At 35.9% G+C, this 23,436-nt stretch overlaps 1 protein-coding gene across 4 annotated transcripts in view; it reads left to right on the forward strand.

Moving 5' to 3' along the window:
- The window catches only part of LOC126878895 (conserved oligomeric Golgi complex subunit 4), a 234,484-nt gene that overhangs the window by 145,637 nt on the left and 65,411 nt on the right, over positions 1 to 23,436 (forward strand). For all 4 annotated transcript variants that reach the window (XM_050641789.1, XM_050641792.1, XM_050641791.1 and 1 more), the window contains exon 6: positions 17,272 to 17,380. In XM_050641789.1, coding sequence (XP_050497746.1) covers positions 17,272 to 17,380 — 109 coding nt within the window. The remainder of the gene's footprint in view (positions 1 to 17,271; positions 17,381 to 23,436) is intronic.

Below are 23,436 nucleotides of genomic sequence, written 5' to 3' on the forward strand. Positions count from 1 at the left end.
CCATACCCCTCTACTAATCATCAGCTGTCACTGTGAGGAAACCAATGTTGCCACGTTTAAATGTGACGTCAGCAAGCATTTAAAAATTCTGTGATTGGTTTACGTTATATTTTAATAAACATTGAAAGAAAATAACTCTGAAAATAATTAAATAATATTTTCAATAATTAAATGATACCTTCCCATCAATAATTGATTCTATAAGGGGCGGAACGTCACAACTAGACTTCCCTTAATATACTCATTTCTACTTTTATCCTTCTTTGTCACTCCACTCATCCATCTAAGCATTCTCATTTCCGCCACATGCATTCGTTGTTCCTCTTTCGTCTTCACTGCCCAACATTCAGTTCTGTACATCATAGCCGATCTTATGGCTATTTTATAGAATTTTCCCTTCAGCTTCATTGAAATTTTTCTGTCACACAACACACCACTCGCTTCTTTCCACTTCATCCATCCAGCCCTAATTCTACTGCATGCATCTCCATCTATTTCTCCATTACTCTGTAATACCGATCCCAGGTACTTAAAACTCTTGCTTTTTACAATCAGTTCACCATCCAAAGATACCATTTTATTTGTAGTAACTCCATCTTTCAATGAACATTCCAAATACTCTGTTTTTGTCCTACTAAGTTTTAAACCTTTTTCCTCCAGAGCTTGCCTCCACTGTTCCAGTTTTTGTTCTGTCTCTTTCACTATTTCCTACTAACACGACATCATCAGCATACATTAAGCACCATGGAATGTTACCCTGTAGTTTCGCTGTTATCTGGTCCAAAACTAATGAAAATTAGTACGGACTAAGCACAGAGCCTTGGTGCAATCCTACTTTCACATGAAATTTATCAGTCTCTCCCACACCTGTCCTAACACTAGTCGTTACTCCCTCATACATATCCCTCACAATCTTTACATATTCACCAGGGACTCCTTTCTTATTGAGTGCCCACCACAGAATCTCTCGAGGAACTCTATCATATGCTTTCTCAAGATCAATGAATACCATATGAGAGTTTGTTTCTTTACTCCTGTATTTTTCCATCAACTGCCTTATAATGAAAATTGCATCTGCTGTTGATCTGCCCTGCATAAAGCCACATTGATTCTCGGATATTTCGGTCTCTTCACGTATCCGTCTATCAATTACTCTTTCCCATATTTCCATGGTGTGGCTAAGCAGTTTTATAGCCCTGTAGTTTGTACATTGTTGTATATCTTCCTTGTTTTTGTAAACAGGTACCAGTATACTGCTTCTCCATTCGTCTGGCATTTGTCCAACTTCCATAATTCTATTAAATAGACCTGCTAGCCACCTTGTTCCTGTCTCTCCCAATGATCTCCATACTTCCCCAGGAATATCATCTGGTCCTACCGCTTTTCCTTTTTTTTTTATTTTTTGAAGCGCTTGAGCCACTTCGTCGTTTGTTATTTTGGTGACCATTGCTGCTACTGTCTCCGTTGACTCTACAGGCTGTCTGTCAAATTCTTCATTTAATAAGCTGTCAAAGTACTTTCTCCATCTCTTTTTGACATCCCTTTCGTGAACTAGTATTTTATTATTTCCATCTCGGATACATCTAATCTGATTAAAATCTTTTGCTTTCTTTGCTCTCTGTTTGGCTATTTTATATATCTTCGTTTCACCTTCCCTGGTATCAAGTTGATCGTATAGGTTTGAATACGCTTCTGCTTTGGCTTTTGCTACTGCTACTTTCGCTTCCTTTTTCGCCACCATATAGTTTTGAAGATTTGTGTCGGATCTGGTTTCTTGCCACTTTTTCTATATTTTTCTCTTCTCGTTTATTTTTCCTTGTACTTCGTTTGACCACCACCAAGTCTCCTTATCCTCAAACTTTTTTCCTGACGTTTTCCCAAGTATTTCAATAGCAGTCTCTCTAATACTACTGGCCATTTTTCTCCAAATTGTATTAGGTCTTCCTTTCATGTTCCAACATATTTTTTCTAATATTCTTCTCCTGAATAGACCTTCTTTCTCATCTATTAGCAGCCACCACTTGATTTTTTGTAGTCCTCTCCGATATTTTTGTTTAGTTTCGCTTTTTTACTTCGATGTCCAGAACAAGCAGCTTATGTTGTTGGCTTACTGTCTCACTAACTATTACCTTGCAGTCCTTGCATTCACGTATGTCTTCTTTCCTTATCATGAAGTAGTCTATTTGGGATTGATGTTGTCCACTTTTGTAGGTAATAAGTTGAGTTTCTTTCTTCTTAAAGAATGTGTTAACAATCGCCATATCAAATGCTGTTGCTAATTCAAGCATGTCATCTCCAGCTTCATTTCTAGTTCCAAAGCCTAATCCCCCATGTATTGCTTCGTATCCTGCCTTGGCTTGGCCCACATGTGCATTGAAATCACCTCCTATTATAACTTTCTCCTCTGACGGAATATCACTCAGGACGTCTCCTAATTGGTCATTCCATAACTTCCACTACGTTATCTTTCATTTCACTATCAGCAATTATACCAACTCTGTTTCTAGTGTTACTACTCCCTGCATACCACAATTTGTAACCTTCACCTATTTCTTTTGCCCTTGGCCTTTCCACCTAGTTTCTTGAATGCAAGCAATTTTAACTCTCCTTCGTTTGAGCGCATCCACTAACTCCAGACTCTCACCTGTAAGACTACCAAGATTCCACGACCCTATCCTGATTTTTCTAACCTGCAATGGTGTTCCCCCTGAGATAGTCCTCACCCGGAGATCCGAACGGATGCTCATTTTACTTCCGGAATATTTTACCTCAGCAGATGCCATCATTTCAGTATAAGTTTTTATATCTTTGGAGAAGGTCTTTTTATTTTTATGGCCTGAAAAGATTTTGTTTGGATATTTGATGCCTGAATGCCTTTTCTATCAGAACCCTACCCTGCCCTGCACGTTTAGCCAATACACCAGCAATGCAACCAAGGTGCAGTATTACCCCACACCCGCCTGCATTTTTCTGTATAGGCCAGGATCCCTACTGTAAGGACTGCCCTATAAGCCAATGTATTGTTGCCCGTATCCCGCCACTAGGAGGCACGTACTTTATTCGGGATACCTCTTTATTCGGGATATTTATTAAATCCATTTCTAAATATATTTTTTTTTAAATATGAAGAGTTTGTGTAAGGTTTGATAGGTCTAAAGTAATTTTTGAAATATTTACACTTTTATTGAAAAAAATCGTTTTCCCGGCGGTGGATTAGGTTTCCAAGTTAATAAAAATTTAAATGACAATAATAATAATGCAGATTTAGCCATACGGCTCACACTCCCTCTAAGGGGAAAATTGACTCATCCTAGATACCTACGGTATCAAAAGGATTGAGCTCTGGTGGGACTCTTTCCCTGTTATAGAGCCCTAGGTGACTTGGAATGCAGGTGTATCTCCCAAAAATTTTCGTACACTTCTGGCCGTCGCGAGTAGTACAGCTTTCTGCATGGTCTTATAAAGATGTTCATTCAGACCCAGCTTTTTTATGCTTTCGAGGAGGGTCTTCGGAATGACTCCAGTGGTAGACATAATAATCGGTATCGTCTGGGTACTTTGCATTCTCCATTGCCTTCGTATTTGAATTTCCAGATCTCTGTATTTGGCGATCTTTTCAGTAAATTTACTACGTAGATTATTGTTGTTAGGTATCGCCACATCAATTAGTGTTGTTTGTCTTGTTAATTTATTAACTAGTACGAGATCTGGTCTATTGTGTGCTACTGTTTGGTCTGTGAGCACAGTACGGTCCCAGTATTCGCTCTGAGCGTTAACAAAGTGTCAAAGCAAAATCGACCGACCTGCTCATGTTGGCGGTTTTTTGAAATTTTATCAGGACGCTTTGTGTATGTTTAAATGTGACATTTAAAAAAAATGCCGTGTCCCGCTAGTGATATTATGTATTAATATAAACAGAAAATAAAAACGCACTTAATCTGATATAAATTCTTCTATTTCCAATATTGATTATCAGTTTGATTTTGTATACATAACCTCACTATCGCAATTTATGTCAATAAATCTTTATTAACGAAAAAAAAAATATTTTTGTTGCACTATAAATTACAGTATAAATTAATAACTAATGAATTCTAACAATTGTATTCGGTTATTATCACTACAAAATAAAATATTCAAGTTTAACAAAATAATCCCATAAGACTCAATGTTAAAACGTCCTGACAAAATCTGACAGCGTGTCACGTGACTGTAAGTAGAGGGGAGACGCACGGAGCCAATAGCTTGTAGTTGCCATCCTCAAGCATACTCTCAGGGACGTATTGATAATATGGAAGATGGTCCGTTTGGAGAAGTCCCAGCTTGATAGCTATCTCTTGATGAAGGATTTTTCCCACTGCGTCATGCCGTTCCTTGTATTCAGTTGCAGCAAATGCCTGGCAGCCCCCTGTGATATGTTGGATGGTTTCTTGGGCTTGACATCCATATCGGCATCTGTCATTTTGAACCTGAGGGTCTTTGATGATATATTTCAGGTAATTTCTGGTTGATATAACCTGATCCTGAATGGCCAGTAATGAACCCTCCGTTTCAGGGAACATCTTTCTTGATGTCAACCAGTAGTTCGACGCTATATTGTCGACATAATCTTGGCTGACCTCATTTGGATGTCGCCCGTGCAGAGGTTTACCCATCCAGGCACGCACTTTTTCGTCCTTAGTAAGGTGGTTTATGCGCATTTCTGGTTCCCTCAGCTTGATCGGTGTTGTATCATCTACTGCGCAGATAGCGCGATGTAGAGTAGATGTCTCAGCTTGCATCTGAAAATAAGTTCTTAAATTAGCAATTTGTTTATATAATTGCTCACCTATATCCATAAGTCCTCTTCCTCCTAAATTCCGTGGTAATGTCGTTCTTTCTACTGCACTTTTAGGATGGTGTTTTTGTGCCTTTGTGAGGTGTGTTCTTACTTTTCGCTGAAGATTTTCTATATATGTTTTCGTCCACTTAACAATACCAAATGAATAGCTAAGCGCGGAACAAGCGTAGGTGGTTAGTGCCTTAAACAAATTTTTACTGTTAAGCTGTGAACGAAGCAGCTGCTTTATCCTTCGCATAAACTCAGTAGTTGTCTCAGTTTTCATTTGCTTATGGTCAATTTTCCGCGCCTGTTTTACTCCAAGATATTTGTATATATCGTTTTCACCCATGGCCTCGATGTTCTGGCCATTTTGCATATCGAATGCCTTTCCTCGGACTATATTTAAAACACGGCACTTGTCTGGTCCAAAGTGCATATTAATATCATTAGAGAATGTTTCTACTGTTTTCAACATCTGTTCTAGATTGTCTCGAGTAGAAGCCATTAATTTCAAATAATCCATATATAACAGATGATTAAGCTTCGCTACTACAGTATTGTTGTTTTTAATGCTAAAACCTGAGTCAGTGGAATTTAATAGCTGTGATAGGGGGTTCATAGCCAAACAGAACCACAATGGACTCAGCGAGTCTCCTTGAAACAGGCCCCGGTTGATTGCGACATTTTCCGTTTCGATATTTTTTTCGCCAGGTATTTGGAGGTGAATTTTAGTCTTCCAGCTTGTCATTATATGCCTTAAAAAAGTCACTATGTTATCATCGACTTTGTATATTCTTAATATATCTATAAGCCATTCATGCGGCACTGAATCAAAGGCCTTTTTGTAGTCAATAAAGACAGTAAAGAGGTTCCTTTTTTTGGTGAATGCCTGGTTAGAAATTACTGAGTCGATGATAAGTTGTTCTTTGCAACCCATAGAACCCTTAGCGCATCCTTTCTGTTGAGGCTCTATGATATTGTTTAGAGTTTAGAGCACAGTGTTGGTAGATACGCCGGGTTATACAGGATGTGACCAATTTATACAAAGTTGGAAGACAAGTAATTGGGCGGTACTTGGCTGGATCTTGGGTGTTATTTTGATCCTTCGGTATTAAATAAGTGGTTCCCTGAGTTAGAAATGATGGTATTTCCTGCGGGTTAGAAATAACATGATTAATTAATGTTGATAAGCACTCATGAATACTCCAAAACTTCTTAAGCCAGAAGTTCTGAACTCCGTCTGGTCCAGGAGATTTCCAGTTATGAAGCTCTTTGATGATATTTGAGACCTCTTCAGTAGTGAATGGTTCGTAGTTAGCTGTGACGTAGTGGTGACAGTTGTGCGTCGTATCTTCTATCCAGCCAGCATTGTTGTTAAGAGCAGCTGGTGTGGAAAGTTGATTTCCCCAAAACTCATGAATCTCTTCTTGGCTTGGGTAAGACTTGTCGACACTTTCTACGGTGGAATTGAGTTTTCGGTAGAACGCCTTCTCAGAGTTCTCAAAAAGTGCATTGTCACATTTTCTGTTGTTACTAACTTTATACCTTCTTAATCGTCCTGAATAGACGGAGAGTTTTTGTTTGAGGGCCGGTTGTTCGAACGCTAATCAACAATGATCATTATCAAATATTTAATTACTGTCACCAAAACTGTCAATGTCAACTTTGTTTGGGTTGCTGAAAACATAATTAATTACAATTATGAGATTTATTATTAATTATGTTAATAATTATTGTTATATTAATTGATTATAGACTCCACAGACTTTTTAACAACCCAAACAAAGTTGACATTGACAGTAATTAAATATTTGATAATGATCATTGTTGATTAGCGTTCGAACAACCGGCCCTTAATGTATCCAGACACTGTTGGACTGTGTTATTTTCTGGATCGTATCTCGAGTCTCTTGCAGTGCTCCGCATTATTTCTTCAGCTCTCTTAATGACTTTTCTACTTGTTACACCTCTTATATATTCTGTGACTTGACCAATATCCCTACGCAGTAATTCAATTTTTCCGAGGAGTCTTTTTTCCCATGGTGCAATTCTGTTACCAGTCCTTCCGTTATTAGTACCCCGTCGTGTTCTAATCTTAACGCCCATTACATTAGCAATTGCTGTTGCTGCACAGTAGATTAGCATATGCAGATATTCCAATGTATGGGCTTACGACATAATTGGGTAGGACTTCAGTGTTCACAATTTGTAACAGCGCACCTAGTTTCTTACAAGAGTTTATTCGTGGTAGCGGTGGTCTGCTAAGTGGATTTGTTCCATTAAACTCTTGTACGGCACGAGCCATTTCGTTTGCTAGACTATCGCGCAACTCGTTGTTTTCCTGCTGTGTATTGTCAGGTTGAGTTTCTGGTATGGGAATCTCATTATGGGAATCTCATAATTATTATTATTATTATTACGCTCACTCAAGCGGGACGACTGAGGCAGCGCATGAAATGGACAGTGTCCATTAACGAAAACATTTTGCGCTTCTATTACAAGGTGACCAACCTCGGTCAAGAAACGATCGGCTACCGACTACAGCTGTATGCCGAATTTTGCAGGGAGTACCCAGATATTCACGTAACTGAACAACGAGTAGCAGATCAATATCGGGTAATCATTAGAAATAATTTTATCCTGGAGACTAGACGCGATACTATCAAAAGCGAAGTCGCACGGGAGATAGATCATAACCAAGGGCTAGTTTTAGATCAAGCCCCTAATGAAATCCGTGATCAGCAGATTCCTGAGGTTCCCATACCAGAAACTCAACTCAATTGCGATGTCGCAATTTAGTTTCGACACCGCCATGATGGTCGCAATTGATAGCGATTCTTATTCATTTCGATACTAGTTACAACTGGGGATATTAACGTTATCATTTTGACACTGCTCAGAATTTGGGTTGGTGCTCCGGTTTATTGGATTTATTGGCTACGCAACCACCGCAACATTTGTTGATATAGTCTGGGAAAGTTATCGAAAAAATGCCATTTTTGGGAAAAGTTATTTACCAGCTATTTTATTGCTAAAATCGAATCTTAAGATTGCATATATTAGTAATATGGGGTATGACTTCTTCTTCTTCTTCTACGGCACTACAGCCCAAATTGAATCTTGGCCTCCTTTATTTTTTGCCTCCACCCTTGTCTGTCTGTGGCTGCTCTTATCCATACACGGACTCCTAAAAGGGCTTGTGCGTCGCTGTTTACTGTGTCTTCCCAGCGCTTTCGTGGCTTCCCAACCGGTCTCTTTCCTTGCATTCTAGCATTCAGTGCTCGTTTTGGTAGCCTATCCTCTCCCATTCTTATCACATATCCGGCCCATTGCAATCTTTGTATTTTAATGAAGTCTGACAGGGGTGTTTCCTTATAAAGTTGATAAAGCTCGTTGTTGTATCGACTTCTGAAGATTCCGTTTTCCCTCACAGGTCCTAGTATTCTCCTAAGTACTTTCCTTTCGAATGTGTCGAGTTTGTTTTTGGATGTTTCTTTCAGGACCCAGGCTTCACTGCCATAGCATGTTATTGGTCGAATTAAGGTTTTATAGATTCTCTAATAATTCTTATAGAATAAGAATTTTATAGATGGGGTATGACAATTAGCACTCCTAAATCTTCTTTTTTTTTTTTCGATTAGTGCTCTGTAACTCCTAAGATTTTTCCTTCAAGCCAAAAACACTCAAATAAAAATTCACCGTAATTTAGTTCTGCACAAAGATATTTTTTTCCGATTTCCTTCAACAAAAATTTTACTCGGAAAATCCGAGTTTTCCCAAAAAAATCTGCAATTTTCAATTAAAATTTTAGGGAAGTAATTATTTATAAATAATTAAATAAATTAACATGAAAAATTTTTATAGTAGATTATATGTACAGAGAGGGGCTAAATTATGGAATAAATTCTTTTTCTCTAAAATTGACGATTTTGGAGCAAAATCCCGAAACAGGTTACAAACAAAAAATTACAATTTTTTGGCATATATTTCATACTAGTGACGTCATCCATCTCAGCGTGATGACATAATCGATAATTTTTTTAATGGGAATAGGGGTCATGTGGTAGGTCATTCGAAAGGGCGTTCAATTCTCTATTCAGTAATATAAACATTAATATCATTATTTATACAGCGTTGCCAAAAAATAATTTTTGAATTAAATTAATTAACGCGAAAATAAGAATGTATGTAATTTATTTAACTCAAAATACATAGTACTGCTGTCAGAAAATAGAAAAAAAAGGTTTATTTCACAAATAAACATTTCTTTTCGCTTAAATTAAATCACAAACAGCCTCCCTCCTACCTATTGGCAGTTTGAACATATAATTTAAGCTAAAAGCAATATTTATTTGCCAAATAGACATTTTTTTCTATTTTCTGACAGCAATAGAATGTATTTTGAGTTAAATAAATTACATACATTCTTCCTTTTGCGTCAATTAATTTAATTCAAAAAAATTTTTTTGGCCACCCTGTATAAATAATGATATTAATGTGTATAATACTGAATAGAGAATTGAACGCCTTTTTAAATGAGCTACCACACGACCCCTATTCCTATTTAAAAAATAATCGATTACGTCATCACGCTCGGATGGATGACGTCACTAGTTTGAAATATGTGCCAAAAAAATTTAATTCAAAAATAAAAATCGACCTGTTTCGGGATTTTTCTCTAAAATCGTCCATTTTACAGAAAATGATTTTATTCCATTATTTAGCCCCTCTCTGTATATCAGGAGACCGGCGGCAATCTAACCAATAGTCTAGCAATAATTAAAATGTTAATTAAAAAATTTTGGTCGAAATAATAACCAGAAAGATTATGATACACCAGAATAACTATGATTTTCGTATAAAAAAGCACTATACCTATTCAACGTACTTTACAGAATTGAAATTGGACTATTTGAGCGGTCTCGGGAATGTTATAAAGAAACAATTTTTTGGCTTTTAAACAAGCAGAACCCCTCAGAAAATATTAGATTAAATTAAATTAAGTTAACGCTGTTGAAAAGGGCACGGCTTCTGTGCCCTTTTCTAAGAAAAAAAAATTGCGAGGAGTGGTTCCAGGTATAACCGGTCAAATTTGACCGGCATTTGCGACAGAGTTATAAACGACAGGATTTCAATCTTTGAACCATTACCTTTTTATTCCGGTCCTCTTTGTACATACAAATTTTCATATCTTCAAGACACTCATAACAAAAAAGATTTATGTCAAAAAATTATTTAATTATTTATAAATAATTACTACCCTAACATTTTAGTAAAAAATTAAAGATTATGTTTGGAAACCCCGAATTTTCCGAGGAAAATTTCCGCCGACTGAAATCGGAAAAAAATATCTATGTGCAGAATTAAATTACAGTGAATTTTTATGTGAGTGTTTTTGGTTTAACGTTAAAATCTTCTGAATTACAGAGCAATAATTGAAAAAAAAAAGATTTCAGAGCGCTAATTTGTTTATAAACCAAATAGCACACTTTCTGCGGACTTTACATAGCTATATTACTAAATGAAATCTTAACATTTGATTCCAGTATATCCAGCAATAAAATAGCTGGTACATAATTTTCCTTATTTTATACTAATTTTCCCAGATTATTACCTTACATCTTTCATTGAGTTGATAATTCACATTGTGGAAATTCTCAATTATTATATTTATTATATTTTTAATTTTAAAAATTGTATCCCGAATTGTACGTGCCTCCTAGTGGCCGGATACGGGCAACAATATATTGGCTTATAGGACAGTCCTTACCGTAGGGATCCTGGCCTATACACAATAATACAGGCGGGTGTGGGGTAATACTGCACTTTGGTTGCATTGGCGGTGTATTGACTAAACGTGCAGGGCAGGGTACGGTGCTGATAGAAAAGGCATTCAGGCATCAAATATCCAAAAAAAAATCTTTTCAGGCCATAAAAATGAAAAGACTTTCTCCAACGCAATAAAAACTTATACTGAAATGATGGCATCTACTGAGGTAAAATATTCCGGAAGTAAAATGAGCCTCCTTTCGGATCTCCGGGTGAGGACTATCTCAGGAGGAACACCATTACAGGTTAGACAAATCAGGATAGGGTCTTGGAATCTTGGCAGTCTTACAGGTAAGAGTCTGGAGTGAGTGGTTGCGCTCAAACGAAGAAGAGTTCAAATTGCTTGTATTCAAGAAACTAGGTGGAAAGGACAAATGGCAAAAGAACTAGGTGAAGGATACAAATTATGGTATGTAGGGAGTAGTAACACTAGAAATGGAGTTGGTATAATTGCTGATAGTGAAATGAAAGATAACGTAGTAGAAGTTGTAAGAACGAGTGATAGAATGATGTGAGTGAAATTTGTAATTGATAAAGAGGTATTGAATGTTGTGTGTGTGTATGCTCCTCAAACAGGTCTGGGTGAGAATGAAAGAAGAGCTTTCTATGACCAATTAGAAGACGTCCTGAGTGATATTCCGTCAGAGGAGAAAGTTATAATAGGAGGTGATTTCAATGCACATGTGGGCCAAGCCAAGACAGGATATGAAACAATACATGGGGGATTAGGCTTTGGAACTAGAAATAAAGCTGGAGATGACATGCTTGAATTAGCAACAGCGTTGGATATGGCGATTGTTAACACATTCTTTAAAAAGAGAGAAACTCAACTTATTACCTACAAAAGTGGACAACATCAATCCCAAATAGACTACCTCATGATAAGGAAAGAAGACATACGTGAATGCAAGGACTGCAAGGTAATAGTTAGTGAGACAGTAAGCCAACAACATAAGCTGCTTGTTCTGGACATCGAAGTAAAATGCGAAACTAAACAAAAATATCGGAGAGGACCACAAAAAATCAAGTGGTGGATGCTAAAAGATGAGAAAGAAGGTCTATTCAGGGAAAGAATAGTAGAAAAAATATGTTGGAACATGAAAGGAAGCCCTAACACAATTTGGAGAAAAATGGCCAACATTATTAGAGAGACTGCTATTGAAATACTTGGGAAAACGTCAGGAAAAAAGTTTGAGGATAAAGAGACTTGGTGGTGGTCAAACGAAGTACAAGCAAAAATAAAAGAGAAGCGAACATTATAAAAAAGTGGCAAGAAACCAGATCCGACACAGATCTTTAAAACTATATGGTGGCGAAAAAGGAAGCCAAAGTAGCAGTAGCAAAAGCCAAAGCAGAAGCGTATTCAAGCCTATACGATCAACTTGATACCAGCGAAACGAAGATATATAAAATAGCCAAACAGAGAGCAAAGAAAGCAAAAGATTTTAATCAGATTAGATGTATCCGAAATGAAAATAATAAAATATTAGTTCACAAAAAGGATGTCAAAAAGAGATGGTAAAAAAAGTACTTTGACAGCTTATTAAATGAAGAATTTGACAGACAGCTTGTAGAGTCAACGGAAACAGTAGCAGCAATGGTCACCAAAATAACAAACGACGAAGTGGCTCAAGCGCTTCAAAAAATAAAGAAAGGAAAAGCGGTAGGACCAGATGATCTTCCTGGGGAAGTATGGAGAGCATTGGGAGAGACAGGAACAAGGTGGCTAGCAGGTTTATTTAATAGAATTATGGAAGTATTGATGGAAAAATACAGGAGTACAGAAACAAACGCTTATATGGTATTCATTGATCTTGAGAAAGCATATGATACAGTTCCTCGAGAGATTCTGTGGTGGGCACTCAATAAGAAAGGAGTCCCTGGTGAATATGTAAAGATTGTGAGGGATATGTATGAGGGAGTAACGACTAGTGTAAGGACAGGTGTGGGAGAGACTGATACATTTCATGTGAAAGTAGGATTGCACCGGGCTCGGTGCTTAGTCCGTATTTATTCTCATTAGTTTTGGACCAGATAACAGCGAAACTACAGGGTAACATTCCATGGTGCTTAATGTATGCTGATGATGTCATGTTAGTAGGAAATAGTGAAAGAGACTTAGAACAAAAACTGGAACAGTTTAGACAAGCTCTGGAGGAAAAAGGTTTAAAACTTAGTAGGACAAAGACAGAGTATTTGCAATGTTCATTTAAAGATGGAGTTACTACAAATAACATGGTATCTTTGGATGGTGAACTGATTGTAAAAAGCAATAGTTTTAAGTACCTGGGATCGGTATTACAGAGTAATGGAGAAATAGATGGAGATGCATGCAGTAGAATTAGGGCTGGATGGATGAAGTGGAAGGAAGCGAGTGGTGTGCTGTGTGACAAGAAAATTCCAATAAAGTTGAAGGGAAAATTCTATAAAACAGCCATAAGACAGGCTATGATGTAGGGAACTGAATGTTGGGCAGTGAAAAAGAAAGAGGAACAACGAATGCATGTGGCGAAAATGAGAATGCTTAGATGGATGAGTGGAGTGACATAAAAGGATAAAATTAAAAATGAGTATATTAGGTGTCTAGGTGTGGCACCAATTGATGCCAAAATGAGACAGCATAGGTTGAGATGGTTTGGTCATGTTCAACGTCGAGACGGTAATTACCCAATACGAAGAATTGCTGAAGTGAAGATTCCTGGAAGGATTAGGAGAGGAAGACCAAAGAAGACGTGGGGGAGACGATTAGGCAGGACATGTTGGTAAAGGGGATTGACATTGATATGACCCAAGAAAGAATTGTATGGAGAAATGCAATTAGGGAAGCCGACCCCGCATAGGGATAAGGCAAAGAGAGTGATGATGATATGTCTAATTTAATACTAATCTATCTAATTCCTCCAAAAACAGCAAATTTCCATTAAACCCAGTCATATTAATACCTTTTGGTTTAGTTTTCCTTGCAAGAAACAAACAAAACACATCTCCTAAACTAAACCTAACCTCGCTTTCGGCCATTCATTCATGTCCGTGTCACAATAATTTCGACTCGAAATTATAATATCGACCACTTTTTTGAAGTCGCTATTAATTTCGATAGTCGCTATTTTATGACATCATTTCGTTAGTTCAACTAAAATCCACAAGGCTCGCACAGTCGCATTTCAACGTCGCCATATTGATTGCGACTTATTTTCAGTCGAAATTTGAATTAGAATCAGGCCCCTGATGATGCACAGCAGGTAAACAACGAGTTGCGAGACAGTCTAGTAAACGAAATGACAAGAGTTTAATGGAACAAATCCACTTAGCAGACCACCGCTACCAAGAATAAAATCTTGTAAGAAACTAGGTGCGCTGTTACAAATTGTGAACACCGAAGTCCTACCCAATTATGTCGTAGAAGCTCAAACATTGTAACATTTGCATATGCTCATCTACTCTGCAGCAACAGCAATTGCTAATGTAATGGGCATTAAGATCAGAACACGACGGGGTACTAATAACAGAAGGACTGGTAACAGAATTTCACTCTGGGAAAAAAGACTGCTTGGGAAGATTGAAATATTGCGTAAGGATATTGGACAAATTACGGAATATATTCGAGGAATAACTAGTAGAAAAGTGATTAGAAGAGCTAAGAAATAATGTTGAACACCGCAAGACATTCACAATATGATCCAGAAAACTACACAGCCCAACAGTGACTGGATACATTAAAACAAAAACTCTCAGTTTATTTAGGAAGACTACGGAGATACAAAGTTAGTAATAACCGGAAATCAGACTATGGGTCTATTGAATAAAAAGAAGTATTTGCTTTTCGCTACCTACATTCTAATACCACGTATGGGGATTTTTAGGCGAAATGAGTTAGAGATTGATTCTGAGTATATTGCGCCGCTCTACTGAATAATTCTAATCCCAAATACGAGAAAACATTATTTCTCGTACTTGGGATTAGAATGTAGAGCATGCACAATATACTCAGAATCAACCTCTAACTCGTTTCGCCTAAAAATCCTCATACGTAGTATTAGAATGTAGGTAGCGTTTTACTTCCTCGTATTTAAGTAATTACTTAATAGTAATTGAATAAAGCATTAAAGAAATGACTTTATTCAACTAGTATTAAGTATGTAAATACCTAAATACTTGTAAGTAAAAACAAATACTTCTTTTTATTCAATAGACCCAATACACTTTTTGAGCATTCAGAGAAGGCGTTGTATACGAAAGTTAATTCCACAGTAGAAAAAGAAAATAAATCATACCTAACCCAAGAAGAAGTTCATGAGTTTTGGGGAAATCAACTTTCAACACCAGCTACTCATAACAACAATGCTGGATGGATTGAAGACACGGCGAACAACTTTCAACATTACAATCAAATTCCTTATGAACGCTTCACCACTGAAGAAGTCTCGAATACTATCAAAGAGCTTCACAACTGGAAAGCTCCTGGACCCGACGGAGTTCAAAACTTCTGGATAAAGAAGTTCTGGAGTGTTCATGAGTGTTTGTCAATATTTATTAATCACATTATTTCTAATCCGCAGGAAATGCCATCATTTCTTACTCAGGGAACCACTTGTCTAATACCGAAGGATCAAAATAACACCCAAGATCCAGCAAAATACCGCCCAATTACTTGTCTTCCCAACTTTGTACAAATTGGTCACGCCCTGTGTAACCCAGCGCATCTACCAACACTGTGCTCTAAACAATATCATAGAGCCTCAACAAAAAGGATGTGCTAAGGGTTCCATGGGTTGCAAAGAACAACTTATCATCGACTCGGTCATTTCTAACCCAGCATATATCAAAAAACGAAATCTCTTTACTGCTTTCATCGATTACAAGAAAGCGTTTGATTTAGTGCCGCATGAATGGCTTATAGATATACTGAACATATATAAAGTAGATGATAATATAGTGACCTTTTTAAAGCATGTTATGACGAAGTGGAAGACTAAAATTCACCTTCAAACAGCTGGTGAAAACAATATCGAAACTGAAGATATTAAAATTAACCGGGGGCTTTTCAAGGGTGACTCGTTGAGTCCACTTTGGTTGTGCCTAGCGATGAACCCACTATCTCAGCTACTGAACTCCAGTGACTAAGGTTTTAGCATCAAAAATAACAACAATGTGGTGGCGAAGCTTAATCATCTGTTGTATATGGATGATTTGAAACTAATGGCTTCCAGTCGAAACCACCTAGATCAGATGCTGAAAACTGTAGAAACTTTTTCAAATGACATCAGTATGCAATTTGGATTAGACAAGTGCCGTATTCTAAATATAGTCGGGGGAAGGGTTCAGCCCGGAGGTTTCGATATGCAAAATGGCCAAAACATCGAGGCCATGGGTGAAAATAACATGTATAAATATCTCAGAGTAAAGCAAGCACGGAAAATTGATCATAAACAAATGAAAACCGAACTAACTTCTGAGTTCGTACGAAGAGTGAGACGGCTAAATCGGTCATATCTTAATAGTAAAAATTTGTTTAAGGCATTGAATACGTACGCCTTTTCCGCGCTTAGCTACTCATTTGGTATTATAAAGTGGTCAAAAACGGATATTGAGAGTCTTCAGCGAAAAGCAATAATACTTCTAACAAAGGCACAAAAACATCATCCACGCAGTGCAGTAGAGAGAACAACATTACCGAGATACCTAAGAGGAAGAATGGACATAGGTGAGCAATTGGATAAACAAGTTACTAATCTAAGAACTTATTTTCAGGCGCAGGCTGAGACATCTACTTTACATCGCGCAATATGCGCAGTAGATGACACAACACCGCTTGAACTGAGGGAACAAGAAATGCGCATAAACCACCAATCTAGGGAAGAAAAAATGCGCACCTGGATGGGTAAGCCTCTGCATGGGCGGCATCTGAATGAGATTAGCCAAGAACATGTCGACAATTCAGCGTCGAACTATTGGTTGACGTCAGGAAAAATGTTTCCCGAGACGGAAGGTTTCATACTTGCCATTCAGATCAGGTGATTCCAACTAGAAATTACCTGAAGTTTATTGTCAAAGATCCTCAAGTCCATAACGACAAATGCCGATATGGATGTCAAGCCCAAGAATCCATCCAACATCTTACCGGGGGCTGCCAGGCGTTTGTCGGAACTGAGTATAAAGAACGCCATGACTCAGTAGGAAAGATTCTTCACCAGGAACTAGCTAGAACACTTGGACTTCTCCGCACCGACCACCTCCCTTATTATCAATACGTCCCTGATAGAATGCTTGAAAACGACAGCTATACTGGGATCGGACTGTGCTCACAGACCAACAAGTGGCACATAATAGACCGGATCTCATACTAGTTAATAAACTTACTAGGCAAACAACATTAATAGATGTGGCGATACCTAACAACAATAATCTGCTTGGTAAGCACAACGAAAAAATCTCCAAGTATAGAGATCTCGAAATACAAGTAAGGAGACAATTGATAATGGAAAGTACCCAGACAGAACATCTCAGATGTTATTTGGTCGTTTCTTGGACATACATAATAATTTATCCCTCTCAAATTGCAATGTACAATAATTACAATTGATTTCAAATAAACTGTTTCATATTGCCTTTATTTTCAGGTTGCCTTGAATAATGCTGACAGTAGTATTGAGTATGTGGATGCCTTATGTGAAAATGTTTTAAAGGAAATAGAACAAGCCTTACCAAAGATGAATATAAATGACAGAGGTAAATTTTTAATTTTTTCTATCATTTACTTGGATCAATACTGCCACGGGTATGTAAACAATAATTTCTCATGATAATGCAAATATTGTTAGTTCTTAATGGCAAGAACGCTATAAAAAAATTGCTGACCGAAAACCCCCTTAATTCAAAGAATCAGAAATAGACGGAATAGATATCTATACTCATGATGAACTCGAATTAAGCCTAACTAAGGTAGAAAGAACGATCAAAACTCTAAAGAACAAAAAAGCAGAAGGCCAAATGAATTTATAAAAAACTTATCGGAAAAGCTATTCCGCATGATACACAAAATGTTGGAGAGAGCACTTAATGGAGAAGACTTACCGGCAGAATGGACTCGAGCATATACAGTGTGAAAAAGAAGAATTTATGTAATTTATTTAATTCAAAATACATTCTACTTCTGTCACAAAACAGAAAAAATGTTTTTTTGATAAATAAACATTGTTTTTCACTTAATTTCAATGTTCAAGCTGCCACCCATCTGCCTCTTCGCAGTTTGAACATTGAATTTAAGCAATGTTTATTTATCAAATAAACAATTTTTTCTATTTTCTGTCAGCAGTAGAATGTATTTTGAGTTAAATAAATTACATACATTCTTCTTTTTGCGTCAATTTATTTAATTCAAAATAATTTTTCTTGGACACCCTGTATAAATAATTATGTCAATGTTAATATTACTGAATAGAGAATTGAATAACCCTTCAAATGAGCTAGCACACGACTCCTATTCCGTATTTAAAAATAAGGGGTGGGGGAAGTAAAAGAAAGGGGGTTGACAAATGACAGATGTGTGTACCATAAAAATGTATCCCCCTTAGATCAAAAATCGACCTGTTTCGTAATTTCTTTAAAATCTAATAAATACTGCCAAATATCGAGGTGGACTGTTTTCTTTGGCCCACACTGTATAATGACATCAATATATAAGAAAGGAAATAGAAAAAACTGCGAAAACTATCGAGGAATCAGCATTATATCGTATATAGGCAGACTGTATGGAAAGACCATAAAGGAAACATTAGAAATATACATATATACAGGATAAAATCAGAGAAGACCATTCAAGTTTCACAGCGACGGGGAAAGCATGCTTAGACCACATTTACACGGTCGAACAACTAATAGAAAAAAGAATGGCAAAAAATAGATCCATCAGGCTCTTGTAGATCTTAAGAAAGTATATGACTCGAGACCTAGAACCAAGCTATAGGAGGCAATGGAAGACATCGCAGTTCCACGAATGTTAATAAAAGCAGTAAAAGCCCTCTACAAGAATAACAAAGTAGCTACCAAAACGGGCAATAAAATAAACAGTCCATTTAAGACGACAAAGTGACTACTACAGGGCTGCTCCACATCCCCTACCCTGTTCAAAATATTCCTTGAAAAACCCTGAAACCATGGAAAAGAAAGTGCGAAGGAAAGGGTATACCAATAAGGAACGAATGTCTATATACCCCAAGTTTTGCTGACGACCAAATAGTAATCGCACAAGACGAAGATGACCTCAGTTTTATGACGAGAAAACTGGAACAGGAATATACAAAGGATGGGATGGAAATAAACCTAAAGAAAACTGAATACCTAACAACGGAGAATACAGAAATAAAACAGCTGGAAATAGACGAAGGTAAACAAATCAGGGGAACAGACAAGCATAAGTATTTAGGTTTCATAATATCAAACAAAGGAACAACTGAAGAAGATATAAAAAATAGACTAGGACAAAAGAACACAACAAGATAATAGAAAAGACTGCTTACGAAAATTGAAGCCGGTACTGTAGGATAAGAACATCATCATAAAAACAAAAAGGAGAATATATAATACCATGACAAGAAGTATGCTCACTTATGAGAATTCCTAAGGAGAAGCTGCAGAGTAACAAGAAGAGATAGAATAAATAACAGAAATCAGACAAGAATGGGAGTGAACTCTTATATAATAGACTACATCGAACAGAAGAGATTTTCCTGATACGGACATGTCAGAAGAGAAAAAAAAATCGTTGGATATATTCATGTACAGGGTAGCGAAAAAGTATGGAAACGCAGTAATTTCTCTGAAACTAATGAATATATTATATTTATGAAATTCTAGGATCATAAATGAGATGTTCTTCTGCATTTTTTAGAGAACATTTCAAATTTATGTGACATCAACGTTTAGCGTATGGCCGCCATCTTGATTTTTTTTAAATGGCAAACTAGGTCGAGGGATATATCATAGAACTTTAACTAACTAGACTAGAACTAGCAATTTAACTAACGTACTAGGAGAAAAAGATCATTCACAAATGCTTCCGATGATCTGATGATTAACCATCAGTCAGCGCCGCTACTGCTTTCTACGGCTTTGAGCATTTTTACAATATACATTAATTGTTAATGCAGTTCAAGTTGATTATCCAGTTGGCGTTGACTATTCCTAGTTCGAGTCAACTCAAACGGCTGATTTTAGCAAAAGTTGATTATAAATATAAAATGAAGATTTTTATTCAACATTCACTAGTAAAAGTAGAGTCCAACTAGAAAAAGTATACTCTTCCCAATGCCATTTTGTAAGAGTTGATTCACACAAACAACCAATTCTAGAAATTAAATGTTACTCGATATATTCAAATCGTGAAAGTAGTTGAAACGGTCAAAACAAAGAGACGCACACTCATCAAAAAAGCATGTGAGATTATACTCGTATAATCTACATTTACTGAATCGATCCAGGAATAGTCAACTCAAACAAGTAAGAGTTGATTAAATTTTTCCCGCGATCTACTTTTACTAACAAGGGTTAGGAAGAGTCCATTTCAACTAGTAAAAGTTGAATTAAATTTTTTAAATCAACTATTATTGCTCGTTTTAGTTGGAGTTGACTCGAATAGGAATAGTCAACCCTAACAGAATCAACTTAAACTGTAACACATATTCTCGTAAAACAAATACATATAGAACAATAAGTTATTTAATTCTAAAATACTATTATTTTTAAAAAATGGGACTGTATTCTGTCATTTCAAGTTGTTTAGTCGAATAGTATTTCTTTATCTAAGTTTACACACATATAAACTTAGAGATTAGGTACTAATCTTTGGTTATTTATTTTTCATCTTAAAATGGTTTTATTTATATTATATAATTAGGCTAAATTAAATTTAAAAAAAAGTTTTTAAGCAAAAATAACGAAAACCACCAATTTGATCGTGTCAAGTTGACAAATGCCAAAGTTATAATAATTTTTGGATCTCTTACAGAAAATATTGAATTTTGGCGGTTTTTTAGTAGATAGTGTGTTGGTTTGTGTTCCCGTTTGGTTTTTTAATTTGTTGTTTGCAGTTTAGAATAGTTTACTGACAATTTATTTCTTCTGATTAGGTAAGGTATTGAAAACTTTATTATACTATAGTATTAAGGTAATATGGACGATAAAATAGGCGGGGATCAGCCCCCGCCTAAAGAGGATCCACCTGATAGAAGCGTAATAAACTCAGAAATGGATATAACAAAAAATAATGGTAAAGTTTATGATATCCAGAACAGGTATGCAGCAATAGATATAGGTCCCTTTTATGTCATTGTTGAACCAGTAGATAATAGTTATCGTTTATCACCAGTAAAAGTGGGTCATTTTCTTTTTAATAATTCTAATTTTAAAAACGAGGTTGCTGACATTAAATTAATAGGTAGAAACAAAGTAAAAGTTATATTTAAAACATTCCATACAGCAAATAAAATCATCGAACATGAGGTTATTAAAAAAAATAATTTAATCGCTTACATCCCTACGTTTTTTAACCACAAGAAGGGTATAATCAAAGAAATTGACACGTTTTTAACTGACAAATATATATTAGATAATATTGAGAGCGAAAGAAAAGTAGTACAGGTAAAAAGAATGACAAATGCTTATTGTGACATTTTTAGGTAATAATTTACCAGTTTGTAGTAGAACCATATATTTATCCGGTGGTCCAGTGTTTCAAATGTATAAGATTTGGACATACAGCAAAATACTGTAGAAGTACCACAAATAAATGTAAACGATGTGGCCAAATTCACGAAAATGCAGACAGTCAAGAATGCACAAAAGAAGAATATTGCATACATTGTGAAACAAATGGACATCAGTCTATTTCCAAAAATTGTCCCAAATATTTGCAGCAGGTAAATATAAAAAAGATTATGTCACAAAAAAATTTATCTTTTAAGGAAGCGGAATTATTAGAAAAAATAGCAGTTACTCTAAAATAACTTGTAATAATAGATTTGATTAGATGTGATTGATGTATTAAACAATTTAGAAAATTTTCCACAAATGAGTCAAATTGATAACTCTGACATATCATCTACACCAACCAGTTCAAATAAAAATTGGGTACCCCGACCACAATCACAACCAAAAAAGCGTAAAGCTATTTCACCGATTATTATAGAAGAAACACCAAATTTTCAAAACAAAATTAAAATAAATAATTCAATCTTGCCGAATCCTCACAGAGAAGACTTTCAGATATACAAGGAACAATTAGAAATGATAGTAATGCAAAAACTACCTATAATATTCGAAAATATATATAAAAAACTTAATTTAGATGTTACAGAAATGCAGGTTATAAAAGACACACAAAATGAACTACAAATTTTATTAGGATCTATTCAACAAGATAATGGAAATCAATAAAATGAATAAGGAGTTTAATATATTACAGTGGAATGCAAAGTCTATAATAAAAAATAAACCAAATCTCTTAAATCATATAAACCAAACACAAAACGTTGATTTAATTGCACTAAATGAAACTTGGTTATCACCTAACCAAAGTTTTAGATTAAATATCTATAATTTTATAAATAAAAGTAGAGCAGATGGATATGGTGGCTTAGGAATACTTATAAAAGATCATTTTTGTTATTCTGAAATAAAATTTAGAAACAACTTTAATACAAAAATAGAAATTTGTGCAATATATATAGAAGACCTCAAAATATCAATCATATGAATATATAAACCACCAAATGTACAAGCTACTAAAAATGATTGGACGAACATATTTACACAAATACAAGGAGAAAGTATAATTTGTGGGGACTTCAATGCACATCATAGCATATGGGGCTCGGTGCATGACAATATTCAAGGTAAAAATTTAGCAGACGCTCTAGAAAATCTCAATTTTATCGTTGTAAATCATGGTAGACCTACAAAAATTACTAGACCAAATGAAAATCCTTCTCCGGTTGATCTAACACTTATTTCACCAAGCTTGATCGGTTACATATGATGGAATCCTTTAGAAGATACGCTAGGCTCAGACCACTTTCCCGTAAGTACAATCTTAACAAGGAGATATAATAACAGCATAATACAACCAAGTAGAAAATGGATTGAATCTTCGGCAACTGGGAACACTATCAAAATATTTTAACACACAGCATGGAACATGAAAGTTTCACTTCCACTGAAGACAATTTTGAACAGTTAGTCTCTAATATTAATAAAGCAGCTGGTGAGGCAATGAAATGTCGCACAGCCGCTAGTAAGAAAACCACAAGAGCAGTGTGGTGGGATAGAGATTGCGACGAGAAAGTGAGAGATAGAAAAGATGCTTTAAAGAAGTATAATAGAGTATCAAATTTTCAAAATTATATAGATCTACGCAAAATACAAGCACAGTGTAAACTACTATTTAAACAAAAACAAAAAAAATGTTGGGTAGAATTTATCAATCAACTAAATAAAAACACACACAAAAATTTGGAATTTTATTAAAAAAATATCAAATAAGAATAACACTTACAAAAAACCTCCACTAACGCAATCAATGATTGAGGAATTATTAGATACATATGCACCCACTTATGTACCAAATATATTAAAACAGGTAAAAGGGGGAGAAGTGTACTTTTGAAGTGTGTAAAATTAATAATTCTTAGCTGAGCGCTTTCGGCTTATAAAGCCATCTTCGGAGCTATGCTGCAATAAAAGATCTCTAATGAATAATTGATCTTAGAATTCAAAGTTTAACTTACGTC

This window comes from Diabrotica virgifera, chromosome 1 (assembly GCF_917563875.1).
Source record: "Diabrotica virgifera virgifera chromosome 1, PGI_DIABVI_V3a".
Classification (NCBI taxonomy): domain Eukaryota; kingdom Metazoa; phylum Arthropoda; class Insecta; order Coleoptera; family Chrysomelidae; genus Diabrotica; species Diabrotica virgifera.